The sequence below is a fragment of the Somniosus microcephalus genome, chromosome 19 (genome assembly GCF_052327205.1).
Source record: "Somniosus microcephalus isolate GS21.2 chromosome 19, FLI_Smic_1.0, whole genome shotgun sequence".
NCBI lineage: Eukaryota > Metazoa > Chordata > Chondrichthyes > Squaliformes > Somniosidae > Somniosus > Somniosus microcephalus.
Window position 1 is genome coordinate 75070349 of NC_141005.1, and position 26983 is coordinate 75097331.

Here is a 26983-nt window from a genome sequence, read left to right on the forward strand (position 1 = left end):
GGAGTTATATGGTCAGTCAGATCGCAGACGGACTCAGAGATATAGGAGACAATCGAATTCCATCCTTCATAAATGACAGCCTGATTAGTAGATGGTTCACTGGGCACAACTACACCAGAGCCCGACAGCATGGGCTATCTTACCGAGTCAAAGGGAACAGTGTTCAGGGAAGTGTGGTACCAGTGGTCTTGTGGCTACCCCGCCTCCAGGTAGAAGGCGAGTGGGAAGTATTCAAGGTAGAATCCATAGGGACCATGGACTGGGACATTCACACGTCATATGAAACGCCCCCCCCCCCCACCGATCCTGATCAACCAAGCTCAGGCATGGGATAGCCGCAACACCGAGTGCTGCTCCGATCGAGGAGGGGCCTATTTGTGCCGATGCGATGTAAGGAACCGGTAAAGCCAGCCTGTGGCTTCACCCTGGACCTGGAGTCACCCACGTGCAACATAAGCATCCGGCGGTGGGGGCTAGATAGCGCAAAATATACGTACCTCCAGATGGGGAAGTACTGCGTCACTACCAATGCCGGGACGATGAAACATGGGAATCAGGAATGTCCCATCCAGAGCTCTACATTCTGCTTTAAGCCGACCCAAACAACCATAATAGGGGGTCAGGTCCTACTCCCATCTCAACTCACAACATCACAGAACTCAGAGTTAACACCTCCATGCAGAACGAGGCGCTCGAGGCCTTAGCCCAGTTCAACCACCGATTCCCCCATTGTCCCTGAGCCTCAAATCAATCTTAGATAGGACTAGCGCCTCGTAAGCTCATCCAGTCAAAATGACCCAGCAGAATGAGGAGATGGAATCAGAAATCCAAAAGCTAGGGGAACGGAAGTGGTATGAATCAGTCTACAATGTTAGCCAAACTCCTTGGTTAAGGATGCTGACCCTGTTCTCAGTAATAGGGCAAGGATCCATACTGATAATCTTGGTAATCCTGGTATGCTACCCACGGCACCTAATCAAATGGATGGGGAGACGAGCCAATAACTTAGAATTAGCTAGAATAGTTAGGAGAAAGTTGTGAGAAGTCAATCAGGATATTTCCTTCTCAAAGAAGGGATTTGTAAGAAATAGCTATTAGATTCGTAGATGAAGTTTGACTCTTAGAACAGAAATTAAACTGCAGTCAGGAACAAATGGGGGAAGTGTCAGCGAGGTCAATTAACAAACACCAAAATGATAAGAAGGTCATAAAATGCAAGAAAACACGGGAGGATAGTCATAGCTGGACAATAAGGAGCCACAAAGCCATAAAATGTCCTTAAAGAAACATAACAAAACATTCCTCAGAAAGATAAGAGAAAGGCCTCTGCAGCCATGTAGAAAGAGGCAGTGAGGGATGTTTTCCCGCACCACACTTGGGATATAGATGAGTATAGGTGATTGACATTAGATAGATCACGGCCCACTGAAATAACTATAAATATAGTGGGCTGAGAGAGGGAGTCAGACAGCGAGGGGCGAAGGCTTCTTCGAGGTGGATCAATGCTGGCTCACACCTAACACCTCTAACAACTCGGGGGACGAATGAACAGAAGTGACTGCTGTTACTGACTGCAGAGACCCGCTGGCCCAAGACCTCCACGCTGTCTCAGCAGACATCTAACCAACCGTCCGTCCAGTCGTGGTGTTCCGCTTCGGGAGTCGTAGATCACTCTCTACTGTCACGGGTTGTATGTCTATTATACTCAGCTTAAACCATGTGTAATACCTGGTTATGCTTTAAAACTAGCTCTTTAAAAGCCTTACAACTTCTAAAACCCTTTGGGTAATCTGTGTGTGGCCTGTAATCCTAATCTTACAGTACCAAGGAAGCTGGTCTCACCCTGGATCTTGGTTCTAAAAAGCTAGGTGGGCGTGTGTGCTGTGAGGCGGATGCCGAGAAACTCCAGTATGATTTGGACAGGTTGGGTGATTGGGCAGATGCATGGCAGATGCAGTATAATGTGGATAAATGCGAGGTTATCCACCTTGGTGGCAAAAACAGGAAGGCAGATTATTATCTGAACGTCAATAGATTGGGAGAAGGGGAAGTGCAACGAGACCTGGGTGTCCTTGTGCACCAGTCACTGAAGGTAAGCATGCAGGTGCAGCAGGCGGTTAAGAAGGCAAATGGTATGTTGGCCTTCGTAGCAAGAGGGTTTGAGTACAGGAACAAGGATGTCTTGCTGCAGTTGTACAGGGCCTTGGTGAGACCACATCTTGAGTATTGTGTGCAGTTTTGGTCGCCTTATCTGAGGATGTTCTTGCCATGGAGGGAGTGCAGCGAAGATTCACCAGGCTGATACCTGGGATGGCAGGAATGACGTAGGAGGAGAGATTGGGTCGATTGAGCTTATACTCGCTGGAGTTTAGAAGAATGAGAGGGGATCTCATTGAAACGTATAAAATTCTAACAGGACTGGACAGACTAAATGCAGGAAGGATGTTCCCGATGGCCAGGGAGTCCAGAATCAGGGGTCACAGTCCAAGGATAAGGGGTAAGCCATATAGGACAGAGATGAGGAGGAATTTCTTCACCCAGAGAATCACAGAAACCCCACAGTGCAGATAGAGGTCATTTCGGCCCATCGAGCCTGCACCGACACATATCCCACCCGATCTCCGTAACCCCTACATCAACACATATCCCACCCTATCCCCACGTATTTAATCCCCCCTAACACTAAGGGTCAATTTATCATAGCCAATCATCCTAACCCGCACATCTTTGGACTGTGGGAGGAAACCGGAGCACCCGGAGAAAACCCACGCAAACACGGGGAGAATGTGCAAACTCCACACAGTCACCCGAGGCCGGATTCGAACCCGGGTCACTGGCGCTGTGAGGCAACAGTGCTAACCACTATGCCACCATGCAGAGAGTGGTGAACCTGTGGAATTCTCTACCACAGAAGGCAGTTGAGGCCAATTCATTAAATATATTCAAGAAGGAGTTAGATATATTTCTTAAGGCTAAAGGGATCAAGGGATATGGGGAGAAGGCAGGGACAGGGTATTGAATTTGGATGATCAGCCATGATCTCATTGAATGGCGGAGCAGGCTCGAGGGGCCGAATGGCCTACTCCTGCTCCTATCTTCTATGTTTCTATCCCCGCTGTGTACCAAGGTAGCTGGTCTCACCCTGGATCTAGGTTCAATCCCTGCTGTGTACGAAGGTAGCTGGTCTCACCCTGGATCTAGGTTCAATCCCTGCTGTGTACCAAGGTAGCTGGTCTCACCCAGGGCGGTGGTGGATTCCTCGGTCTAAAGAAGGAAAAACAAAATCCTGATCGCTATCCAGTGACCAGCTGCTGAGAAGTACATTTGGGGAGCACTGGATTGGGACTCGCTGTGATGCTTTCAACAGTTGAGCAACCTCTTAGTCTTAATGTCAAGGGGTGGATGACAATTGGAGGTCAGGTGCTTCCATACAGAAGCGACAGAAAATTAATTGTCCAGCACCTCCTACAGTCTGCCTGGCTGCAGAAATGGTTCGATTATAGCTAATAAAAGGGAGTCACTGTGTGAGGTGAATGTGAGTTCACTGGAGTGTTTCACTGGACGGAATCCAAACATTCCCATCATAACTGAAGTGATGAGCGCTAAAAATAAAATGGCTGCTTCTCATGGGGCTCCGCCAGCTCCCACTGGAAAGGTGCTGCTCGGACTCGATCCAACAATGATGGGTCTGATAACCTGAGGCAAAGAGCAACTCAAAAAAGCACCTATATGTTTATTTTGAGGACTTTTACAGTCATTCAAAAACCAACATTAGCAGAGACAGGATGTGAGCCTGCATTCACTCAACACACACCTTCCAGGAGGCACAGCTGTTGTGAATTTCAGTTATTGCTCAGTTCAAGATCATGTCTTAACAATGAAAACAGTCACTGGGACTGCAGTGAGAAAGGGAATTCGATTACAGTCAGCACTGGGACTGCAGTGAGAAAGGGATGTCGATTACAGTCAGCACTGGGACTGCAGTGAGAAAGGGATGTCGATTACAGTCAGCACTGGGACTGCAGTGAGAAAGGGATGTCGATTACAGTCAGCACTGGGACTGCAGTGAGAAAGGGATGTCGATTACAGTCAGCACTGGGACTGCAGTGAGAAAGGGATGTCGATTACAGTCAGCACTGGGTCTGCAGTGAGAAAGGGATGTCGATTACAGTCAGCACTGGGACTGCAGTGAGAAAGGGAATTCAATTACAGTCAGCACTGGGACTGCAGTGAGAAAGGGATGTCGATTACAGTCAGCACTGGGACTGCAGTGAGAAAGGGAATTCGATTACAGTCAGCACTGGGACTGCAGTGAGAAAGGGATGTCGATTACAGTCAGCACTGGGACTGCAGTGAGAAAGGGATGTCGATTACAGTCAGCACTGGGACTGCAGTGAGAAAGGGAATTCGATTACAGTCAGCACTGGGACTGCAGTGAGAAAGGGAATTCGATTACAGTCAGCACTGGGACTGCAGTGAGAAAGGGATGTCGATTACAATCAGCACTGGGACTCCAGTGAGTAAGGGATGTCGATTACAGTCAGCACTGGGACTGCAGTGAGAAAGGGAATTCGATTACAGTCAGCACTGGGACTGCAGTGAGAAAGGGATGTCGATTACAGTCAGCACTGGGACTGCAGTGAGAAAGGGATGTCGATTACAGTCAGCACTGGGACTCCAGTGAGAAAGGGATGTCGATTACAGTCAGCACTGGGACTGCAGTGAGAAAGGGATGTCGATTACAGTCAGCACTGGGACTGCAGTGAGAAAGGGATGTCGATTACAGTCAGCACTGGGACTCCAGTGAGAAAGGGATGTCGATTACAGTCAGCACTGGGACTGCAGTGAGAAAGGGATGTCGATTACAGTCAGCACTGGGACTGCAGTGAGAAAGGGATGTCGATTACAGTCAGCACTGGGACTGCAGTGAGAAAGGGAATTCGATTACAGTCAGCACTGGGACTGCAGTGAGAAAGGGAATTCGATTACAGTCAGCACTGGGACTGCAGTGAGAAAGGGATGTCGATTACAGTCAGCACTGGGACTGCAGTGAGAAAGGGATGTCGATTACAGTCAGCACTGGGACTGCAGTGAGAAAGGGAATTCGATTACAGTCAGCACTGGGACTGCAGTGAGAAAGGGAATTCCATTACAGTCAGCACTGGGACTGCAGTGAGAAAGGGATGTCGATTACAGTCAGCACTGGGACTGCAGTGAGAAAGGGATGTCGATTACAGTCAGCACTGGGACTGCAGTGAGAAAGGGATGTCGATTACAGTCAGCACTGGGACTGCAGTGAGAAAGGGATGTCGATTACAGTCAGCACTGGGACTGCAGTGAGAAAGGGATGTCGATTACAGTCAGCACTGGGACTGCAGTGAGTAAGGGATGTCGATTACAGTCAGCACTGGGACTGCAGTGAGAAAGGGATGTCGATTACAGTCAGCACTGGGACTGCAGTGAGAAAGGGAATTCGATTACAGTCAGCACTGGGACTGCAGTGAGAAAGGGAATTCGATTACAGTGAGCACTGGGACTGCAGTGAGAAAGGGATGTCGATTACAGTCAGCACTGGGACTCCAGTGAGAAAGGGATGTCGATTACAGTCAGCACTGGGACTGCAGTGAGAAAGGGATGTCGATTACAGTCAGCACTGGGACTGCAGTGAGAAAGGGATGTCGATTACAGTCAGCACTGGGACTGCAGTGAGAAAGGGATGTCGATTACAGTCAGCACTGGGACTCCAGTGAGAAAGGGATGTCGATTACAGTCAGCACTGGGACTGCAGTGAGAAAGGGAATTCGATTACAGTCAGCACTGGGACTCCAGTGAGAAAGGGATGTCGATTACAGTCAGCACTGGGACTGCAGTGAGAAAGGGATGTCGATTACAGTCAGCACTGGGACTGCAGTGAGAAAGGGATGTCGATTACAGTCAGCACTGGGACTGCAGTGAGAAAAGGAATTCGATTACAGTCAGCACTGGGACTGCAGTGAGAAAGGGATGTCGATTACAGTGAGCACTGGGACTGCAGTGAGAAAGGGATGTCGATTACAGTCAGCACTGGGACTGCAGTGAGAAAGGGATGTCGATTACAGTCAGCACTGGGACTGCAGTGAGAAAGGGATGTCGATTACAGTCAGCACTGGGACTGCAGTGAGAAAGGGATGTCGATTACAGTGAGCACTGGGACTGCAGTGAGAAAGGGATGTCGATTACAGTCAGCACTGGGACTGCAGTGAGAAAGGGATGTCGATTACAGTCAGCACTGGGACTGCAGTGAGAAAGGGATGTCGATTACAGTCAGCACTGGGACTGCAGTGAGAAAGGGATGTCGATTACAGTGAGCACTGGGACTGCAGTGAGAAAGGGATGTCGATTACAGTCAGCACTGGGACTGCAGTGAGTAAGGGAATTCGATTACAGTCAGCACTGGGACTGCAGTGAGAAAGGGAATTCGATTACAGTCAGCACTGGGACTGCAGTGAGAAAGGGATGTCGATTACAGTCAGCACTGGGACTGCAGTGAGAAAGGGATGTCGATTACAGTCAGCACTGGGACTCCAGTGAGAAAGGGATGTCGATTACAGTCAGCACTGGGACTGCAGTGAGAAAGGGATGTCGATTACAGTCAGCACTGGGACTGCAGTGAGAAAGGGATGTCGATTACAGTCAGCACTGGGACTGCAGTGAGAAAGGGATGTCGATTACAGTCAGCACTGGGACTGCAGTGAGAAAGGGATGTCGATTACAATCAGCACTGGGACTGCAGTGAGAAAGGGATGTCGATTACAGTCAGCACTGGGACTGCAGTGAGAAAGGGAATTCGATTACAGTCAGCACTGGGACTCCAGTGAGAAAGGGATGTCGATTACAGTCAGCACTGGGACTGCAGTGAGAAAGGGATGTCGATTACAGTCAGCACTGGGACTGCAGTGAGAAAGGGATGTCGATTACAGTCAGCACTGGGACTGCAGTGAGAAAGGGAATTCGATTACAGTCAGCACTGGGACTGCAGTGAGAAAGGGATGTCGATTACAGTCAGCACTGGGACTGCAGTGAGAAAGGGATGTCGATTACAGTCAGCACTGGGACTGCAGTGAGAAAGGGAATTCGATTACAGTCAGCACTGGGACTCCAGTGAGAAAGGGCTGTCGATTACAGTCAGCACTGGGACTGCAGTGAGAAAGGGATGTCGATTACAGTCAGCACTGGGACTGCAGTGAGAAAGGGATGTCGATTACAGTCAGCACTGGGACTGCAGTGAGAAAGGGATGTCGATTACAGTCAGCACTGGGACTGCAGTGAGAAAGGGATGTCGATTACAGTCAGCACTGGGACTGCAGTGAGAAAGGGATGTCGATTACAGTCAGCACTGGGACTGCAGTGAGAAAGGGATGTCGATTACAGTCAGCACTGGGACTCCAGTGAGAAAGGGATGTCGATTACAGTCAGCACTGGGACTGCAGTGAGAAAGGGATGTCGATTACAGTCAGCACTGGGACTGCAGTGAGAAAGGGATGTCGATTACAGTCAGCACTGGGACTGCAGTGAGAAAGGGATGTCGATTACAGTCAGCACTGGGACTGCAGTGAGAAAGGGATGTCGATTACAGTCAGCACTGGGACTCCAGTGAGAAAGGGATGTCGATTACAGTCAGCACTGGGACTCCAGTGAGAAAGGGATTTCGATTACAGTCAGCACTGGGACTGCAGTGAGAAAGGGATGTCGATTACAGTCAGCACTGGGACTGCAGTGAGAAAGGGATGTCGATTACAGTCAGCACTGGGACTGCAGTGAGAAAGGGATGTCGATTACAGTCAGCACTGGGTCTGCAGTGAGAAAGGGATGTCGATTACAGTCAGCACTGGGTCTGCAGTGAGAAAGGGATGTCGATTACAGTCAGCACTGGGACTGCAGTGAGAAAGGGATGTCGATTACAGTCAGCACTGGGACTGCAGTGAGAAAGGGATTTCGATTACAGTCAGCACTGGGACTGCAGTGAGAAAGGGATTTCGATTACAGTCAGCACTGGGACTGCAGTGAGAAAGGGAATTCGATTACAGTCAGCACTGGGACTGCAGTGAGAAAGGGATGTCGATTACAGTCAGCACTGGGACTGCAGTGAGTAAGGGATGTCGATTACAGTCAGCACTGGGACTGCAGTGAGAAAGGGATGTCGATTACAGTCAGCACTGGGACTGCAGTGAGAAAGGGAATTCGATTACAGTCAGCACTGGGACTGCAGTGAGAAAGGGAATTCGATTACAGTCAGCACTGGGACTGCAGTGAGAAAGGGATGTCGATTACAGTCAGCACTGGGACTGCAGTGAGAAAGGGATGTCGATTACAGTCAGCACTGGGACTCCAGTGAGAAAGGGATGTCGATTACAGTCAGCACTGGGACTGCAGTGAGAAAGGGATGTCGATTACAGTCAGCACTGGGACTGCAGTGAGAAAGGGAATTCAATTACAGTCAGCACTGGGACTGCAGTGAGAAAGGGATGTCGATTACAGTCAGCACTGGGACTGCAGTGAGAAAGGGAATTCGATTACAGTCAGCACTGGGACTGCAGTGAGAAAGGGATGTCGATTACAGTCAGCACTGGGACTGCAGTGAGAAAGGGAATTCAATTACAGTCAGCACTGGGACTGCAGTGAGAAAGGGATGTCGATTACAGTCAGCACTGGGACTGCAGTGAGAAAGGGAATTCGATTACAGTCAGCACTGGGACTGCAGTGAGAAAGGGATGTCGATTACAGTCAGCACTGGGACTGCAGTGAGAAAGGGATGTCGATTACAGTCAGCACTGGGACTGCAGTGAGAAAGGGAATTCGATTACAGTCAGCACTGGGACTGCAGTGAGAAAGGGAATTCGATTACAGTCAGCACTGGGACTGCAGTGAGAAAGGGATGTCGATTACAGTCAGCACTGGGACTGCAGTGAGAAAGGGAATTCGATTACAGTCAGCACTGGGACTGCAGTGAGAAAGGGAATTCGATTACAGTCAGCACTGGGACTGCAGTGAGAAAGGGATGTCGATTACAGTCAGCACTGGGACTGCAGTGAGAAAGGGAATTCGATTACAGTCAGCACTGGGACTGCAGTGAGAAAGGGATGTCGATTACAGTCAGCACTGGGACTGCAGTGAGAAAGGGAATTCGATTACAGTCAGCACTGGGACTGCAGTGAGAAAGGGATGTCGATTACAGTCAGCACTGGGACTCCAGTGAGAAAGGGAATTCGATTACAGTCAGCACTGGGACTGCAGTGAGAAAGGGATGTCGATTACAGTCAGCACTGGGACTGCAGTGAGAAAGGGATGTCGATTACAGTCAGCACTGGGACTGCAGTGAGAAAGGGATGTCGATTACAGTCAGCACTGGGACTGCAGTGAGAAAGGGATGTCGATTACAGTCAGCACTGGGACTGCAGTGAGAAAGGGATGTCGATTACAGTCAGCACTGGGACTGCAGTGAGAAAGGGAATTCGATTACAGTCAGCACTGGGACTGCAGTGAGAAAGGGATGTCGATTACAGTCAGCACTGGGACTGCAGTGAGAAAGGGATTTCGATTACAGTCAGCACTGGGACTGCAGTGAGAAAGGGATGTCGATTACAGTCAGCACTGGGACTGCAGTGAGAAAGGGAATTCGATTACAGTCAGCACTGGGACTGCAGTGAGAAAGGGAATTCGATTACAGTCAGCACTGGGACTGCAGTGAGAAAGGGATGTCGATTACAGTCAGCACTGGGACTGCAGTGAGAAAGGGATGTCGATTACAGTCAGCACTGGGACTGCAGTGAGAAAGGGATGTCGATTACAGTCAGCACTGGGACTGCAGTGAGAAAGGGATGTCGATTACAGTCAGCACTGGGACTGCAGTGAGAAAGGGATGTCGATTACAGTCAGCACTGGGACTGCAGTGAGAAAGGGATGTCGATTACAGTCAGCACTGGGACTGCAGTGAGAAAGGGATGTCGATTACAGTCAGCACTGGGACTGCAGTGAGAAAGGGAATTCGATTACAGTCAGCACTGGGACTGCAGTGAGAAAGGGATGTCGATTACAGTCAGCACTGGGACTGCAGTGAGAAAGGGATGTCGATTACAGTCAGCACTGGGACTGCAGTGAGAAAGGGAATTCGATTACAGTCAGCACTGGGACTCCAGTGAGAAAGGGATGTCGATTACAGTCAGCACTGGGACTGCAGTGAGAAAGGGAATTCGATTACAGTCAGCACTGGGACTCCAGTGAGAAAGGGATGTCGATTACAGTCAGCACTGGGACTGCAGTGAGAAAGGGATTTCGATTACAGTCAGCACTGGGACTGCAGTGAGAAAGGGATGTCGATTACAGTCAGCACTGGGACTGCAGTGAGAAAGGGATGTCGATTACAGTCAGCACTGGGACTGCAGTGAGAAAGGGATGTCGATTACAGTCAGCACTGGGACTGCAGTGAGAAAGGGATGTCGATTACAGTCAGCACTGGGACTGCAGTGAGAAAGGGATGTCGATTACAGTCAGCACTGGGTCTGCAGTGAGAAAGGGATGTCGATTACAGTCAGCACTGGGACTGTAGTGAGAAAGGGATGTCGATTACAGTCAGCACTGGGTCTGCAGTGAGAAAGGGAATTCGATTACAGTCAGCACTGGGACTGCAGTGAGAAAGGGATTTCGATTACAGTCAGCACTGGGACTGCAGTGAGAAAGGGAATTCGATTACAGTCAGCACTGGGACTGCAGTGAGAAAGGGATGTCGATTACAGTCAGCACTGGGACTGCAGTGAGAAAGGGAATTCGATTACAGTCAGCACTGGGACTGCAGTGAGAAAGGGATGTCGATTACAGTCAGCACTGGGACTGCAGTGAGTAAGGGATGTCGATTACAGTCAGCACTGGGACTGCAGTGAGAAAGGGATGTCGATTACAGTCAGCACTGGGACTGCAGTGAGAAAGGGAATTCGATTACAGTCAGCACTGGGACTGCAGTGAGAAAGGGATGTCGATTACAGTCAGCACTGGGACTGCAGTGAGTAAGGGATGTCGATTACAGTCAGCACTGGGACTGCAGTGAGAAAGGGATGTCGATTACAGTCAGCACTGGGACTGCAGTGAGAAAGGGAATTCGATTACAGTCAGCACTGGGACTGCAGTGAGAAAGGGATGTCGATTACAGTCAGCACTGGGACTGCAGTGAGAAAGGGATGTCGATTACAGTGAGCACTGGGACTGCAGTGAGAAAGGGATGTCGATTACAGTCAGCACTGGGACTGCAGTGAGAAAGGGATGTCGATTACAGTCAGCACTGGGACTGCAGTGAGAAAGGGATGTCGATTACAGTGAGCACTGGGACTGCAGTGAGAAAGGGATGTCGATTACAGTCAGCACTGGGACTGCAGTGAGAAAGGGATGTCGATTACAGTCAGCACTGGGACTGCAGTGAGAAAGGGATGTCGATTACAGTGAGCACTGGGACTGCAGTGAGAAAGGGATGTCGATTACAGTCAGCACTGGGACTGCAGTGAGAAAGGGAATTCGATTACAGTCAGCACTGGGACTGCAGTGAGAAAGGGATGTCGATTACAGTCAGCACTGGGACTGCAGTGAGAAAGGGATGTCGATTACAGTCAGCACTGGGACTGCAGTGAGAAAGGGATGTCGATTACAGTCAGCACTGGGACTGCAGTGAGAAAGGGATGTCGATTACAGTCAGCACTGGGTCTGCAGTGAGAAAGGGATGTCGATTACAGTCAGCACTGGGACTGCAGTGAGAAAGGGATGTCGATTACAGTCAGCACTGGGACTGCAGTGAGAAAGGGATGTCGATTACAGTCAGCACTGGGACTCCAGTGAGAAAGGGATGTCGATTACAGTCAGCACTGGGACTCCAGTGAGAAAGGGATGTCGATTACAGTGAGCACTGGGACTGCAGTGAGAAAGGGAATTCGATTACAGTCAGCACTGGGACTGCAGTGAGAAAGGGATGTCGATTACAGTCAGCACTGGGACTGCAGTGAGAAAGGGATGTCGATTACAGTCAGCACTGGGACTGCAGTGAGAAAGGGATGTCGATTACAGTCAGCACTGGGTCTGCAGTGAGAAAGGGAATTCGATTACAGTCAGCACTGGGACTGCAGTGAGAAAGGGATGTCGATTACAGTCAGCACTGGGACTCCAGTGAGAAAGGGATGTCGATTACAGTGAGCACTGGGACTGCAGTGAGAAAGGGATGTCGATTACAGTCAGCACTGGGACTGCAGTGAGAAAGGGAATTCGATTACAGTCAGCACTGGGACTGCAGTGAGAAAGGGATGTCGATTACAGTCAGCACTGGGACTGCAGTGAGAAAGGGATGTCGATTACAGTCAGCACTGGGACTGCAGTGAGAAAGGGAATTCGATTACAGTCAGCACTGGGACTATAGCTCCCATCAGTCCATTTTTCATATTCTGTGCACCTCGAGTTTTAGGTTGTGATATTTTCCACTCCTGTTCAGGAAATGCCGTTAATACACGAGGACAAAGTGACGAGTGACTGAATGCCTCCGAATAACTGTTTGTATAAAATCTACAGAGAGCAGCACAGGATTTAATCACAACCTGCTCAATGTATAAGATTGAAAGGAAACCCTGACATGTGATGCGCTATCGATTCTAATAAAAGGCTGAGCAGAGTTCAGAACGACAGGCTTTTATTAACTACTGAATTGCACTTCAGACAGATCAGGACTATGCCTCTAGTGGACGACCGAATGCCAGGAGCTGCCATGCGGCCGCTCTTATACTCGGTAGCCCAGGGGCGGAGTCAGCTGAGGCATAGTCAGGCACAACAGTGAAACAAGAGTGAACGACAACAACAAGTGAACTACAGTGGTTTACCACAACATGTAACCACCATCACCCCTCAGTAACAAGAACAGCTAGACAGATTCCCCAGTGACCCAACTGACCAATAGAACAAATATTAAACCACTTTTATAGTATTTAATGAATACTTGTTTATTTCAAAAATTGCAATGAATACGTTTGCATATTTTACATTTTGACGTTTGTTGATCTCTATGTTCCAACGCAGAGCCACAAATTTGGAAGAGCGAGTGCAATAGATTTAATGACTTCACACTGAGGCCGGTGACTGTATTGAATGGAGTGTTGGGCAGACAGGGGCAATCAGCCAATTCGAGGGAGAGGTATGTAGCCGTGATAAATCTGGTCGAGGGGTATGGCTGGCACCATGGGAGACGTGCCCAAATGGCCTCGGCAGTTGTGCAGGCTCTCCCCCAATCCTGGGGGAATCCTCGTTGCCTTTTAAGGGATGCAAACCCTGTCCACTCCTTAGGGACGGGGACTCCCTACACTGGGAGTTCCTGCTTCTCAGGCTCAGTGCTTCACACCAGACGTATCCGTGGAGGATGGAACGGCCAATGAGGTGATGTGGGCCCCACAGTGCCAACCAGGCCAGCCAATTAGCCTGGACTCCTGAAGAAGAGGTTTTTATTTTCTAATTTTGATTTTGCACATCTTTACCAAGTGGGCCGAGCGGAATGCTGCCTGGAAACTCTCCGCACCCGTCCCCACAAGAAAGGGCATGCAAACCCCAAAGATTCCAGTTACAATGGGCAAATGGGCTCCATACTGGTGCTTGAGCCCACTTGCCTCTTGCCAATTAGAGGCCCTCGCACTGACCCCACTCCGGTGGGATCAGCGCTGATGATTGGCCGAGTAATCAATGGGATCTTGTCCTGAGGGCCGTGATATTTCTACAACACGGTACTAGGCAGGTGGATGCGATGGTCATTTCTGATCCTGTACATCCCTCTGTTCCTATATTAACCATTCAGCTTCCTCTCACTGATGGCCTCCTGGCTCCTGACTGAACTTTCTAAACCCCTTGTGCGACTGTAACAAGGGGGGAGGAGCCCTGACTGACTGAGGGGCGGGTGGGGTGGGGGGAACCTTCAGGTTGGGCTGGGGGCTGGTTGGAATGATGGAGAAATCTGAGCCTTGCTCAGATGTTGGTCCCAGGCTTTCCTTGTCCTGCTGTCCTTTCTGTGGGGGTCAGGGTGGTGGTGGTGGGGGCGGGGCAAGTGTCCCAGTGTGTCCGGGATATACTGCTCAGTCTGGCCAATACCCAAACTGATCGCTGATGGGCGATCCATCGCCCTGCTTGTCATGTGCCCAGCTTTAGGCCCTGGTGGCTTTGACTGCCGAACGAGAAGCCAACCTGGCTGAAGAACATCCTTCCCTACAACTCCCGCTAACACCCACTGCATTGATTCCTGCTGGCAGCAAATCTGAATATTACATGTTAGCGCCAGAATGGCCAATATCCAGGTACAAAAGAGCTTGGCTTTGTGCCCACAACTCAGACTATTGGGTGAATGACCTTCAAAGTAGTCAATGTGCGTTTTCTGAAGATTGTCGGCCCCCTCCTCTCCTGACATACTGCCTCCTGCTGGGATACAGGTGCTGACCGCCCTCTGTAACCTCCACCCGAGTGGCCATTCTTCATGTGTGAATGTCAGTGGGCTATTGTACCACTTGGGGCATCACAGCTCAGCCCAATCCTGTTCTCGCCCAACGTCTACATGCACTTTCCACTGCCGGGACGGTCACTAGACAGCGACCAAGAGCAGGATCCCTAGCTGATTCTCTCCACCCCCCCCCCCACCACCAGGGGTCCTGAGATCAGTAAACTCAGCACAGACGGATAATTGAGCCTGAACCTTTCTGGCCTTACACCAACCTAGAGGGACATGGCCTGGAGGGTGTTGCACGGAGCAGTCCCGTGCAATAAGGTTTTAAGTAGGTTCACGGACTCCCAGGCCGCCCGCCTTTTCTGCGGCCTGGAGGAGTCCGTGTTCCACGTATACATGGAATGAGAGAGGTTGCAGCCCCTCTTCCATTATTTAAAGAGGCTGCTCCTCGATTTTTGGCTGCACTTCAGTCCCACGCTCCTGGTCTTTGGTCACCCGGTGCGGAGGGGGAGCGGGCAGATCAGGGGAACCTCCTCCTAGGACTGCTCCTGGGCCTGGCCAAAGTGGCCATCAACTGGTCCAGGCAGCGGGCGGTCGAGGGGGGATGTTCGGCCTGACTATCTGCCTCTCTTCCGCGGCCATGTTCACGCCCGGGTGGCCCTGGAGATGGAGCACGCGGTGTCCGCCGGCACGCTCAAGGCCTTCCGCGACCGGTGGGCGCCGTGGTGACTGGAGTGCAGCATTACCCCCGGAAACCAAATTCCAATTTAAGTTGTTAAGTTTCATTTAATGGTTTTTTAAGTTACAGTTTATTTGTTTATGGTCCATACAAAAGAGTACACCATCCTAGAATGGAGAGTGAAGGACCGCTGTGCTGCCAGGCGTCAATCACAGGGCTTGCCCCAGGCACGCAAACCATCTAAGGGCCTCAATCCAGCACTCGAGCGCTGAAGGGCTGAGCCTCACTTAATGATCTGCCCACACTCCAGAACACAGCTCAGCAGACAATCTACTATCAGGAGCTTCCTGCATCCCACAACTGGATAATCGAGTGACTCTCTGACCTCCCGCAGGGGTCACACATGCCGCAGCCCCCGGTTGGCCATTGCTCTATTCAGTCTCTAACTTCAGGCCCCAGCACTCGCTCCTGCGCTGTCGGCACTTCTGCTTCCGAAGCTGTAAGAAGGACCGGATTTTGCTAATGACCTGCTGGGGGTTTGTGAGTCGCAGGTTGCCGTTGGCGCGGACCAGGTTCCTCAGGCCGGTCTGTGGGTCACTGAGGTGGGCCAGCTGCAGGATGTTCAGGCTGATCTCCTCAAAGGCAAGTTTATCCGCAACCAGGCGGGATATCACTTCCTGGTCAAAGAGAGGCTGCAGGCTCATTCGGCATTCAAGCTGATAGAGAGAAAACTGACTCCTCTGTGTCTGCCCCGGAGTAGGTTTTAGAACAGAGTACAGCTCCTGCAAGGCCCTCACATTGTCCAGAGCACCATCGGCAAGAACTAACTCCCCAACGCAGGCCGCTACTAAATGCTTCAGCTTATAGTTCTTGACCGTTGACCTGGGAACAATTTCCCTGGCCAGCCATATCGTATCCAGGAATCCAGTCACACATCTGGAAAACTGATCTTTCATGAAGAGGTCTCCCCACGCCTTGTAAACAATTTGACAGTCGCGGATCCAGATGTTGTGACCTGCTAACAGAGGCCAGTCCATGGACTGCAGGAAGTGGAGGAAAGCAGCCATGGCGTCCCAGAGGCTGCAGGTCGTCTGAGGTTCTCCTCTCAGGTACAAGGTTCCATTCATGACCTCCAATCCATGAACGGCTGCAGCACCTGCCGAGATGGGATTGCTAGGCACGATGTACTTCTCAAAGATCTTCTCACCACTCACGGCCGCCAGCTGCACAATATCACCACTTCCTTCTAGGAATAAAAAATAATATACTGTGCGTTAGTGATATTGTGAACACAGCGGGAGGAATTATTCAGTAGAGGTGGCTTTACTCTGTATCTAACCCGTGCTGTACCTGCCCTGGGAGTGTTTGATGGGACAGTGTAGAGGGAGCTTTACTCTGTATCTAACCCGTGCTGTACCTGCCCTGGGAGTGTTTGATGGGACAGTGTAGAGGGAGCTTTACTCTGTATCTAACCCGTGCTGTACCTGCCCTGGGAGTGTTTGATGGGACAGTGTAGAGGGAGCTTTACTCTGTATCTAACCCTGTGCTGTATCTGCCCTGGGAGTGTTTGATGGGACAGTGTAGAGGGAGCTTTACTCTATGACGATAGCAAAATACTGCAGATGTTGGAAATCCGAAATAACAACAGAAAATGCTGGAAAAACTCAGCAGGTCAGGCAACATCCGTGGAGAGAAATTTGAGTTGACGTTTCGGGTTGGACCCTTCTTCAAAACTGGAAAGAAAAGAAACTAGATCGAAGGCAGGGCTGCGATCGGAGAAAAGAATAAAAGAAACAAAAGAAGTAAAAGAGATTAGAAGCTAGACGAGATGGTAATAGGCTGGGATTAGGTGTAAAGTGTACTGGCAGGGCAAAAGATAGCTGCCAGGTGTGAGAGAGAAACAAAAGGAAAGGGGGGGGGGGTGGAAAAGGAGTGGAAAATGCTGGAAAAACTCAGCAGGTCAGGCAACATCCGAGGAGAGAAATTTGAGTTGACGTTTTGGGTTGGACCCTTCTTCAAAACTGGAAAGAAAAGAAACTAGATCGAAGGCAGGGCTGCGATCGGACAAAAGAATAAAAGAAACAAAAGAAGTAAAAGAGCTTTACTCTATATCTAACCCGTGCTGAACCTGCCCTGTGAGTTTTGGATGGGGCCGTGTACAGGGAGTTTTGGATGGGGCCGTGTACAGGGAGTTTTATTCTGTATCTAACCCAAGCTGTACCTGCCCAGACGGCTGAAGGCACAGCCACCGATGGTCGGGTGAAATGAGTGCGGGATTCACAAGAGGCCAGAGTTGGGAGAATGCAGAGTTCTCGGAGGTTTGTAAGGCTGGAGGAGGTTGCAGAGATAGGGAGGGGCAAGGACTGATTTGAACACTAAGAAGTGAATTTTAATTTGAGGCGTTGCCGGACCGGGAGCCAATGTAGGTCAGCGAGCACAGGCGTGATGGGTGAACGGGACTTGGTGCGAAATAGGACACAGGCAGCCGAGTTTTGGACCAGCTGAAGTTATGGAGGGTGGAAGCAGGTTGCCGTGGTGATGGAGAGGATATGGGAGTGAAAGCTCAGCTCAGGGTTACGTAGGACGGCGAGGTTGCGAACTGGTGGCGAGGGTATGGAGTTTGCAGGGGGGGGAAGGCGGAAGATGATGGCTTCGTGAAGGACGAGGAGGGATAGTGCACCAGGGTCACAGTCACTGGGGATGTCATTTGTGATTTCGATTTGGGCCGTTCTATATGAGCTACTTCTACAGGAATGAATAACACATTCTTAAAAAAAAGCACATTTATGATTTGACATGGGGTTTACAATCTGCCTCCAACATCTGATCCCTTCTAACCCACAAATGAACTGAACAAGCCACCAAAGATCACACTTGACCCCCTGTCCCCCGCCCCCGCCTCCAGCTAAACAACTGTCACAGCAGAAAAAATACTGATCCTGGCAATTGCTCCCAGACACGGTTCACCGGGCTGCAGAGACAATGGGTGGAATTTTAACCCCCATAAACGGGTGGGTTTGGGTCAGGTGGGAAGTTAAAATATTAAAAATCTCAAATCTGAACCCAACCCGCCTCGAACCCGCCCACTTCCAGTTTTAAGGGAGGGCGGGCAAGGGGCGGGCGACCGGTCACTCTCGGGAGGTGGGTAGGTCATTGAAAGCTTTTAAGGAGGCTGTGTGCCTCCATTTTAACAAGGTTTTATATTTTTCAATCCATGTCAGCTGGGATTCCCGGGCCTCGGGAAATCCGGCAGGTAAAAGGAAGCGACAATGGCTGAATCCATGAGGTGAGTGCCTTTACAGCACAGCTTGTGGGCCAGGAGGAGCAGGATGTCTCCTCCCAGCCAAACAAACTAACCTGTGAAACCCCCTGCGATCTGTCCGCTCCTGCACCCTCCCCTACCCCCCGTGATCACCGACTCCTCCGTGATTTCGCCCCCCTCGATCTCTCCGCTCCCCCACCGATCTATCCGCCCCCCGATCTCTCCGCTCCCCCCGATCTCTCCGCTCGACCCCCACCGATCTCTCCGCTCCCCCACCGATCTATCCACCCCCCGATCTCTCCGCTCCCCCCGATCTCTCCGCTCGACCCCCACCGATCTATCCGCTGCCCCCCGATCTCTCCGCTCCCCCACCGATCTATCCGCCCCCCGATCTCTCCGCTCCACCCCGATCTCTCCGCTCGACCCCCCGATCTCTCCGCTCCCCCACCGATCTATCCACCCCCGATCTCTCCGCTCCCCCGATCTCTCCGCTCCCCCCGATCTCTCCGCTCCCCCCGATCTCTCCGCTCGACCCCCCGATCGCTCCGCTCCCCCCGATCTCTCCGCTCCCCCCGATCTCTCCGCTCGACCCCCCGATCGCTCCGCTCCCCCCGATCTCTCCGCTCCCCCCGATCTCTCCGCTCCCCCCGATCTCCCCCCCGATCTCTCCGCTCGACCTGATCTCTCTGCTCCCCCGATCTCTCCGCTCCACCCCGATCTCTCCTCTCCCCCCGATCTCTCCGCTCCCCCCGATCTCTCCGCTCCCCCATCTCTCCGCTCCCCCCATCTCTCCGCTCCCCCCCGATCTCTCTGCTCCCCCATCTCTCCGCTCCCCCGATCTCTCTGCTCCCCCGATCTCTCCGCTCGACCCCGATCTCTCCGCTCCCCCCCGATCTCTCCGCTCGACCCCGATCTCTCCGCTCCCCCGATCTCTCCGCCCCCCCCGATCTCTCCGCTCGACCCCGATCTCTCCGTTCGATCCCCCGATCTCTCCGCTCCCCCGATCTCTCCGCTCGACCCCCCGATCAACCCCATGAGCCCTTATCTTGTATAACAACCTTTTATTACCTTATCGAATGCCTTTTGGAAATCCAAATATACTACATCCACTAGTTCCCCTTTATCTAACCTGCTAGTTACATCCTCAAAAAACTCTAATAAATTTGTCAAACACGATTTCCCTTTCATAAAACCATGTCATCTCTGCCTAATCATATTATGAATTTCTAAGTGCCCTGTTACCACTTTTTAAAAAATGATTCCAGCATTTTCCCGATGACGGATGTCAGGCTAACTGTCCTGTAGTTCCCTGTTTTCTCTCTCCCTATTTTCTTGAATAGCGGTGTTACATTTGCGACCTTCCACTCTGCTGGGACCGTTCTACAATCTAGGGAATTTTGGAAGATCACAGCCAATGCATCCAGTATCTCTGCAGCCACCTCGTTTAGAACCCGAGGATGTAGGCCCTCGGGTCCAGGGGATTTGTTGGCTTTTAGTCCCATTAGTTTCTCAAGTACTTTTTCTTTACTGATATTAATTTCTTTAAGTTCCTCGCTCTCATTAGCCCCTTGGTTCTCACTATTTTTGGTATGATTTTTGTATCTTCTACTGTGAAGACAAATACAAAATATTTGTTTAAAATCTTTGCCACTTCCTTATTCTCCAATATAATTCTCCTGTCTCAGCCTCTAAGGGACGAACGCTTACTTTTTCTACTCTCTTTGTTTTTCCATACTTGTAGAAGCTCTTCTAATTTGTTTTTATATTTCATGCTAATTTACTCTTATATTCTATTTTCTCCCTTTTTATCATTTTTGGTCATCCTTTGCTGGTTTCTAAAGTTCCCCCAATCCTCAGGCTTACTACTATTCTTCGCAACATTATAGGCCTCTTCGTTTAATCTAATATTATCCTTAATTTCTTTAGTTAGCCATTTTTCCCGTGGATTTTTTATTTCTCAATTGAATGTATATTCGTTGAGAATTATTTCTTTAAATGTTTGCCACTACCATCATACCTTTTAATCTAATTCCCCAATCTACCTTCGCCAACTCGCCCCTCATACCTATGTAATTGACTTTATTTAAGTTTAAGGGGGAAAAATTCGGTTGCTTTGCGTCTCCCGTTAGGCGTTAATGGGGCGCAAAACAACTAGCGCCCGGGCGCGGCGATGTTTGCGCCGCTTGCAAAATCGACCAGACATTTTGCGGCAGCGCTAAACGCTACCGCCATGATCTCCTGCGCCGGCAGATCGTGACGTCAGTCGAGTGTGCAACGCCCCGGACCGGATATTAAGTGGCGCCCCCTACCTTACCGCCTGCCGCTAGCAACGACAGGTTGAGGGGAGCGTTTTGCAGTCGGGAAGGGACTGGGGGGGGCGCTATTTAAAGGCGACCGCTTCCTGCCTTTTTTTGTCGGCGACATTTTTGCACCACCCATTCTGAGAGAGAGAGAGAGACTTCTGGAGAGATTCAATGCTGTGTGGAGGAGTTTTGGGTACTGAGCAGCACTTTGCAGGTTCATTTTGATTTGAGCTTCCTTGCATCGATTTAGAAGAGACTGTGGGGGCTGCACTCTGAGCTCTTTCCCTGGGCCTCTCCATTGTTCTTTCCAGCAGAATTGATGTACAGGTCTCTCCAGGCCAAGATTCAAGGCTGCAATGAGCAGGGTGAGGATGGAGAGCAAGATCGACCCTCCCCTTTAAGAACTGGCCGGCTCTAGTGTGCCTGTGTTCCATTGCTGACTGACATCACATGAGCTTCGCCAGCGCTCTGAGGTAGCGCCTCGCTCCTTGGCGTTAGTGCCTTAAGAGAGGTGTGTAGCGCCTGATTTAGTGCTCCAATCACCTCCAGGGGTGATAGAAGCCAAGTTTGCAGTCAGAGGCGATAATTAGCGCCAGGTGCTAAACTTTGTGCTCGGCCGATAATTGCGCCCCAAACGGGGCGGTACCGAATTTCACCCCCTAAGACTCTAGTTTTGGACTTAAGAATGTCACTCTCAAACTCAATGTGAAATTCTATCATATTATGATCACTCTTCCCAAGAGAAGCCTTTACTATGAGATTACTAAACAAAATCTAAAATAACCTGTTAGCTGGTTGGTCCCACGACATAAAGCAATACTATTATGGTACAAGGAGATGTGGGACACTCCAAAACAGCAACCTCCTGATTAAAGAGAAAACCAGAGCCCAGACTAACTGCATCACCCGTTAACCAGAGCCCAGTCTAATTAATTATTCCACTAACCAGAGTCCAGACTAACTGTATCTCCCAGTTACTGGAGACCAGAATACCAGCCAGTGACAGTACACAGCGGGTGGAAGGGGGAAACTGAAAATTATAAAATAAACTCACCCATTCCTGTGGTTTGAAGTTGGAAGAACACCAGTGGATTTCCACCCATCTCCTGACAGAGCTGTATCCCTGCCGCCTTACCTCGACACTGGTCTCCACTGCTCCAATTAGACATATTGTGCCCCAAGTGACCATGTGGTGTCACAGTGCTCTCACTAGTTATCGCCGCTGAGGATGCCTCGTTCTGCACTTCAGTCTTGGACACCAATACGTGCTGAAAAAGATGCACAGAATATCGGTCAAACCCCATAACCCCAGGATATCTATCAATCCTAGGCCTAGGCCCAACCATCTTCAGCTGCTTCATCAATGACCTTCCCTCCATCACAAGGGCAGAAGTGGGGATGTTTGCTGAAGATTGCACAGTGTTCAGTTCCATTTGCAACTCCTCAGGTAATGAAGCAGTCCATGCCCGCTTGCAACAAGGCCTGGATCACATTCAGGCTTAGGCTGATAAGTGGCAAGTAACATTCGCGCCACACAAGTGCCAGGCAATGGCTATCTCCAACAAGTGGGATGGCAGTACTGGTTAAGGAGAATGTTACAGTGCTGGAGAGAGAGGATATCCTGGAGGGGTCAAGGACAGAATCTATTTGGTTAGAGTTGAGAAACAATAGAGGTGCCATTACACTACGAGGTGTATTCTATAGGCCACCAACTAGTGGGAAAGATATAGAGGAGCAAATTTGCTGGGAAATTACAGAGGTGCAGGAACTACAGAGTAGTGATAATGGGGGATTTCAACTATCCTAATATAGACTGGGATAGTAATAGTGTAAAGGGCAGAGAGGGGGAAGAATTTCTGAAGTGTGTTCAGGAGAACTTTCCTGATCAGTACATTTCTGGCCCAACAAGTAATGAGGCATTGCTGGATCCGGTTCTGGGGAATGAGGTAGGTCAAGTGGAGCAAGTGTCAGTAGGGGAACATTTAGGGAACAGTGATCATAGTGTCATATGGTTTAGATTAGCTATGGAAAAGGACAGGGAGCAATCTGGAGTAAAAATACTTAACTGGAGGAAGGCCAATTTCAGTGGGATGAGAATAGATCTGGACAAGGTAAACTGGAATCAAAGATTGGCAGGCAAAACTGTAATCAAGCAATGGGCTGCCTTTAAAGAGGAGATGATTCGGGTACAGTCGAGGTACATTCCCACGAGGGGGAAAGGTAGGACAACCAAAGTCAGAGTTCCCTGGATGACGAAAGAGATAGAGAGTAAGATGAAGCAGAAAAAGGGGGCGTATGACAGATGTCAGGTTGAAAATACAGGTGAGAACCAGGCTGAATATAGAATGTTCAGAGGGGAAGTGAAAAAGGAAATAAGAGGGGCAAAGAGAGAGTATGAGAATAGATTGGCAGCTAACATAAAAGGGAATCCAAAAGTCTTCTATTGGCATATAAATAGTAAACGGGTAGTAAGAGGAAGGGTGGGGCTGATTAGAGACCAAAATGGAGACCTATGCATGGAGGCAGAGGGCATGGCTGAGGTGCTAAATGAGTACTTTGCATCTGTCTTTACCAAGGTAGAAGATGCTGCCAAAGTCATAGTGAAAGAGGAGGTAGTTGAGGTACTGGATGGGATAAAAATTGCATCCTAGGAGGCTGAGGGAAGTAAAGGTGGAAATTGCGGAGGTACTGGTCATAATCTTCCAATCCTCCTTAGATATGGGTGTGGTGCCAGAGGACAGGGGAATTGCAAATGTTACACCCTTGTTCAAAAAAGGATAAACCCAGCAACTACAGGCCAGTCAGCTTAACCTCGGTAGTGGGGAAGCTTTTAGACAAGTGTGGATTAGTTAAAGGCAAATCGTGTTTTACTAACGTGGTTGAGTTTTTTGATGAGGTAACAGAGAGGGTTGATGAGGGCAATGCAGTTGATGTAATGTACATGGATTTCCAAAAGGCATTTGATAAAGTGCCACATAATAAGTTTGCCAGCAAAGTTGAAGCCCATGGAATAAAAGGGACAGTGACAGCATGGATACGAAATTGGCTAAGCGACAGGAAACAGAGAGTAGTGGTGAACGGTTGTTTTTTGGACTGGAGGAAGGTATACAGTGGTGTTCCCCAGGGGTTGGTATTAGGACCACTGCTTTTCTTGATATATATTAATGACTTAGACGTGGGTGTACAGGGCACAATTTCAAAATTTGCAGATGACACAAAACTTGGAAGTATAATGAACAGTGAGGAGGAGAGTGATAGACTTCAAGAGGACATAGACAGGCTGGTGGAATGGGCGGACACGTGGCAGATGAAATTTAACACAGAAAAGTGCAAAGTGATACATTTTGGTAGGAAGAATGAGGAGAGGCAGTATAAACTAAAGGGTACAATTCTAAAGTGGGTGCATGAACAGAGAGCCCTGGGGGTATATGTGCACAAATCATTGAAGGTGGCAGGGCAGGTTGAGAAAGCAGTTAACAAAGCTTATAGGACCCTGGGCTTCATAAATAGAGGCACAGAGTACAAAAGCAAGGAAGTTATGAAGAACCTTTATAAAACACTGGTCTGACCTCAACTGGAGTATTGTGTCCAATTCTGGGCACCGCACTTTAGGAAGGATGTGAAGGCCTTAGAAAGGGTGCAGAAAAGATTTACAAGAATGATTCCAGAGATGAGGAACTTCAGTTATGTGGATAGATTGGAGAAGCTGGAGTTGTTCTCCTTAGAGCAGAGAAGATTGAGAGGAGATTTGATAGAGGTGTTCAAAATCATGAGTCGTCGAGACAGAGTAGATAGAGAGAAACTGTTCCCATTGGCGGAAGGGTCGAGAACCAGAGGACACAGATTTAAGGTGATTAGAAGAACCAAAGGTGACACGAGGAAAATCTTTTTTATGCAGCGAGTGGTTAGGATCTGGGATGCACTGCCTGAAAGGGTGGTGGAGGGAGACTCAATCACGGCTTTCAAAAGGGAGTTGGTTAAGTACTTGAAGGAAAAAAATTTGCAGGGCTACGGGGAAAGGGCGAGGGAGTGGGACTGACTGAAGTGCTCTTGCAGAGAACCGGCACGTATTTGGGGGGCTGAATGGCCTCCTTCTGTGCCCTAACCATTCTATGATTCTATTCTATGATTCTAAGCGAGAGTCTAACCACTGCCCCTTGACATTCAATGCCATTACTATTGCCAAATCCCCCACTATCAATATCCTGGGGGTCACCATTGACCGGGAACTTAACTGGACCAGCCACATAAATACTGTGGCAACAAGAGCAGGTCAGAGGCTGTGTATTCTGCGGCAAGTGTCTCACCTCCTGACTCCCCAAAGCCTTTCCACCATCTACAAGGCACAAGTAAGGAGTGTGATGGAATACTCTCCACTTGCCTGGATGAGTGCAGCTCCAACAACACTCAAGAAGCTCAACACCATCCAGGACAAAGCAGCCCGCTTGATTGGTACCCCATCCACCACCTTAAACATTCACTCCCTCCACCACCGGCGCACCGTGGCTGCAGTGTGTACCATCTACAAGATGCACTGCAGCAACTCGCCAAGGCTTCTTCGACAGCACCTCCCAAACCCACGACCTCTTCCACCTAGAAGAACAATGGCAGCAGGCGCATGGGAGCACCACCACCTGTAAGATCCCCTCCAAGTCACACACCATCCTGACTTGCCATTCCTTTATCGTCGCTGGGTCAAAATCCTGGAACTCCCTCCCTAACAGCACTGTGGGAGTACCTTCACCACACGGACTGCAGCGGTTTAAGAAGGCGGCTCACCACCACCTTCTCAAGGGCAGTTAGAGGTGGGCAATAAATGCTGGCCATGCCAGTGATGCCCACACCCCAGGAACAATTTTTTTTTAAATCTGCATAATCCCAGGATATCTCCGAGGGTTTGACTGATATCCTGGGGTTCTAGGGTTTGGGTGTAATGCTCTTGTGTATATATACAGCCAGTCTCTTCAGTGTGGTGTAAATAGCTTCACCCAGAAGAGCAGGGAGTCCTTACCATGCAGGAGAGCCCATCGTCTTCACTCTCTTCCGATGATATTTTTATTGTCTCCTCTGTGTAAAGATAATAAAGCATAATTATGTAGGCAAGGCTGAGTTTCCAACACTAGATTTGCTTGCTCCGTGTTTTACTGAGTGGTTATATGCTCCACAACCTGTGGTTTACAATCAGTGATATCAGAGGTCCTGTCAATCCAGGGCTCCCAAGGTGACTCAGAAAAACACTTGCTTTTAAATGCTTCACTTATTCCTCTTTAAACCTAAAGTAACTGCATGCGGAAACTTCAGGACTGGTGTTTTACTGCAGCATTTACTGGAATTAATGCCAGATTACACGTTCAATCTATGAAAAGCCTTTAGCCAATCATAGCAGAATGGGTGGTGGATGTCGCAGCAACGTCGAGAGAATTATTTGGCTAGATTTTCCAATCAGTATTATTTCAAGATAAATGAGCTGCTGCTGGTGCTAAAATAACAGAATGGGAAAATCTAAAGAACTTGCGTTTATATGGCACCTTTCACATCCAGAGAATGTCCCAACGTGCTTCACGTACAATCAATTACATTTTTGTAGTCATGGTTGTTGTGGAGCCAAACATGACAGCCAATTTCGAGGCCACTAACTGCCTACAATTCACACGCTGGAACACTTTGAGATGTTGTGGCAAATATTGGGATCGCAGATTGCAAAAAATATAGGCCACAGCGCACACTGAATGGAACTGAATTAACACAGAAAGACTTAGAAAGGCCCCTGCGAGTAGACTGATCACATTTAATGTGTGTTGAAGCAGGTAAAAAAAACTAATAGGACCAGGATAGTGCACGCCTATAGAGGTTACGCTGAGGCTTTGCAACACACTGGTCAGGCTCACTTAGTGCACTGTTCTCAACGCTGATTACCGTGCCACAATAAACGTAGACAATCACTGGAGAGAGTGCAGACAAGAACAACAAGACTGATCACAGTGTAAAGGGGATGGACGGGCAGTAAAGATTGGAGACCCTTCAACTTTCCATTCTAGAAAGAAGCTGGGGTTAGGGTACTGGAGGGCTGGGGGTCAAAGGGAGAGTTGGGGAACTGGAGGGCTGAGAGTCAAAGAGAGAGTTGGGGTACTGGAGGGCTGGGGGTCAAAGGGAGAATTGGGGTACAGGAGGGCTGGGAGTCAAAAAGAGAGTTGGGGAACTGGAGGGTTGGGAGTCAAAGGGAGAGTTGGGGTACTGGAGGGCTGGGGGTCAAAGGG

The 26983-nt window shown here is 49.6% G+C and overlaps 1 protein-coding gene across 2 annotated transcripts in view; it reads right to left on the reverse strand.

Moving 5' to 3' along the window:
* Window positions 1-12978: 12978 nt before the first annotated feature.
* The window catches only part of LOC147104918 (protein PML-like), a 72923-nt gene continuing 58918 nt past the window's right edge, over window positions 12979-26983 (reverse strand). For both annotated transcript variants that reach the window (XM_085962055.1, XM_085962054.1), the window contains 3 exons: window positions 25738-25793; window positions 21781-21994; window positions 12979-16407 (listed from right to left, as the gene is read on the reverse strand). In XM_085962055.1, coding sequence (XP_085818181.1) covers window positions 15593-16407; window positions 21781-21994; window positions 25738-25793 — 1085 coding nt within the window. In that variant the 3' untranslated portion in view covers window positions 12979-15592. The remainder of the gene's footprint in view (window positions 16408-21780; window positions 21995-25737; window positions 25794-26983) is intronic.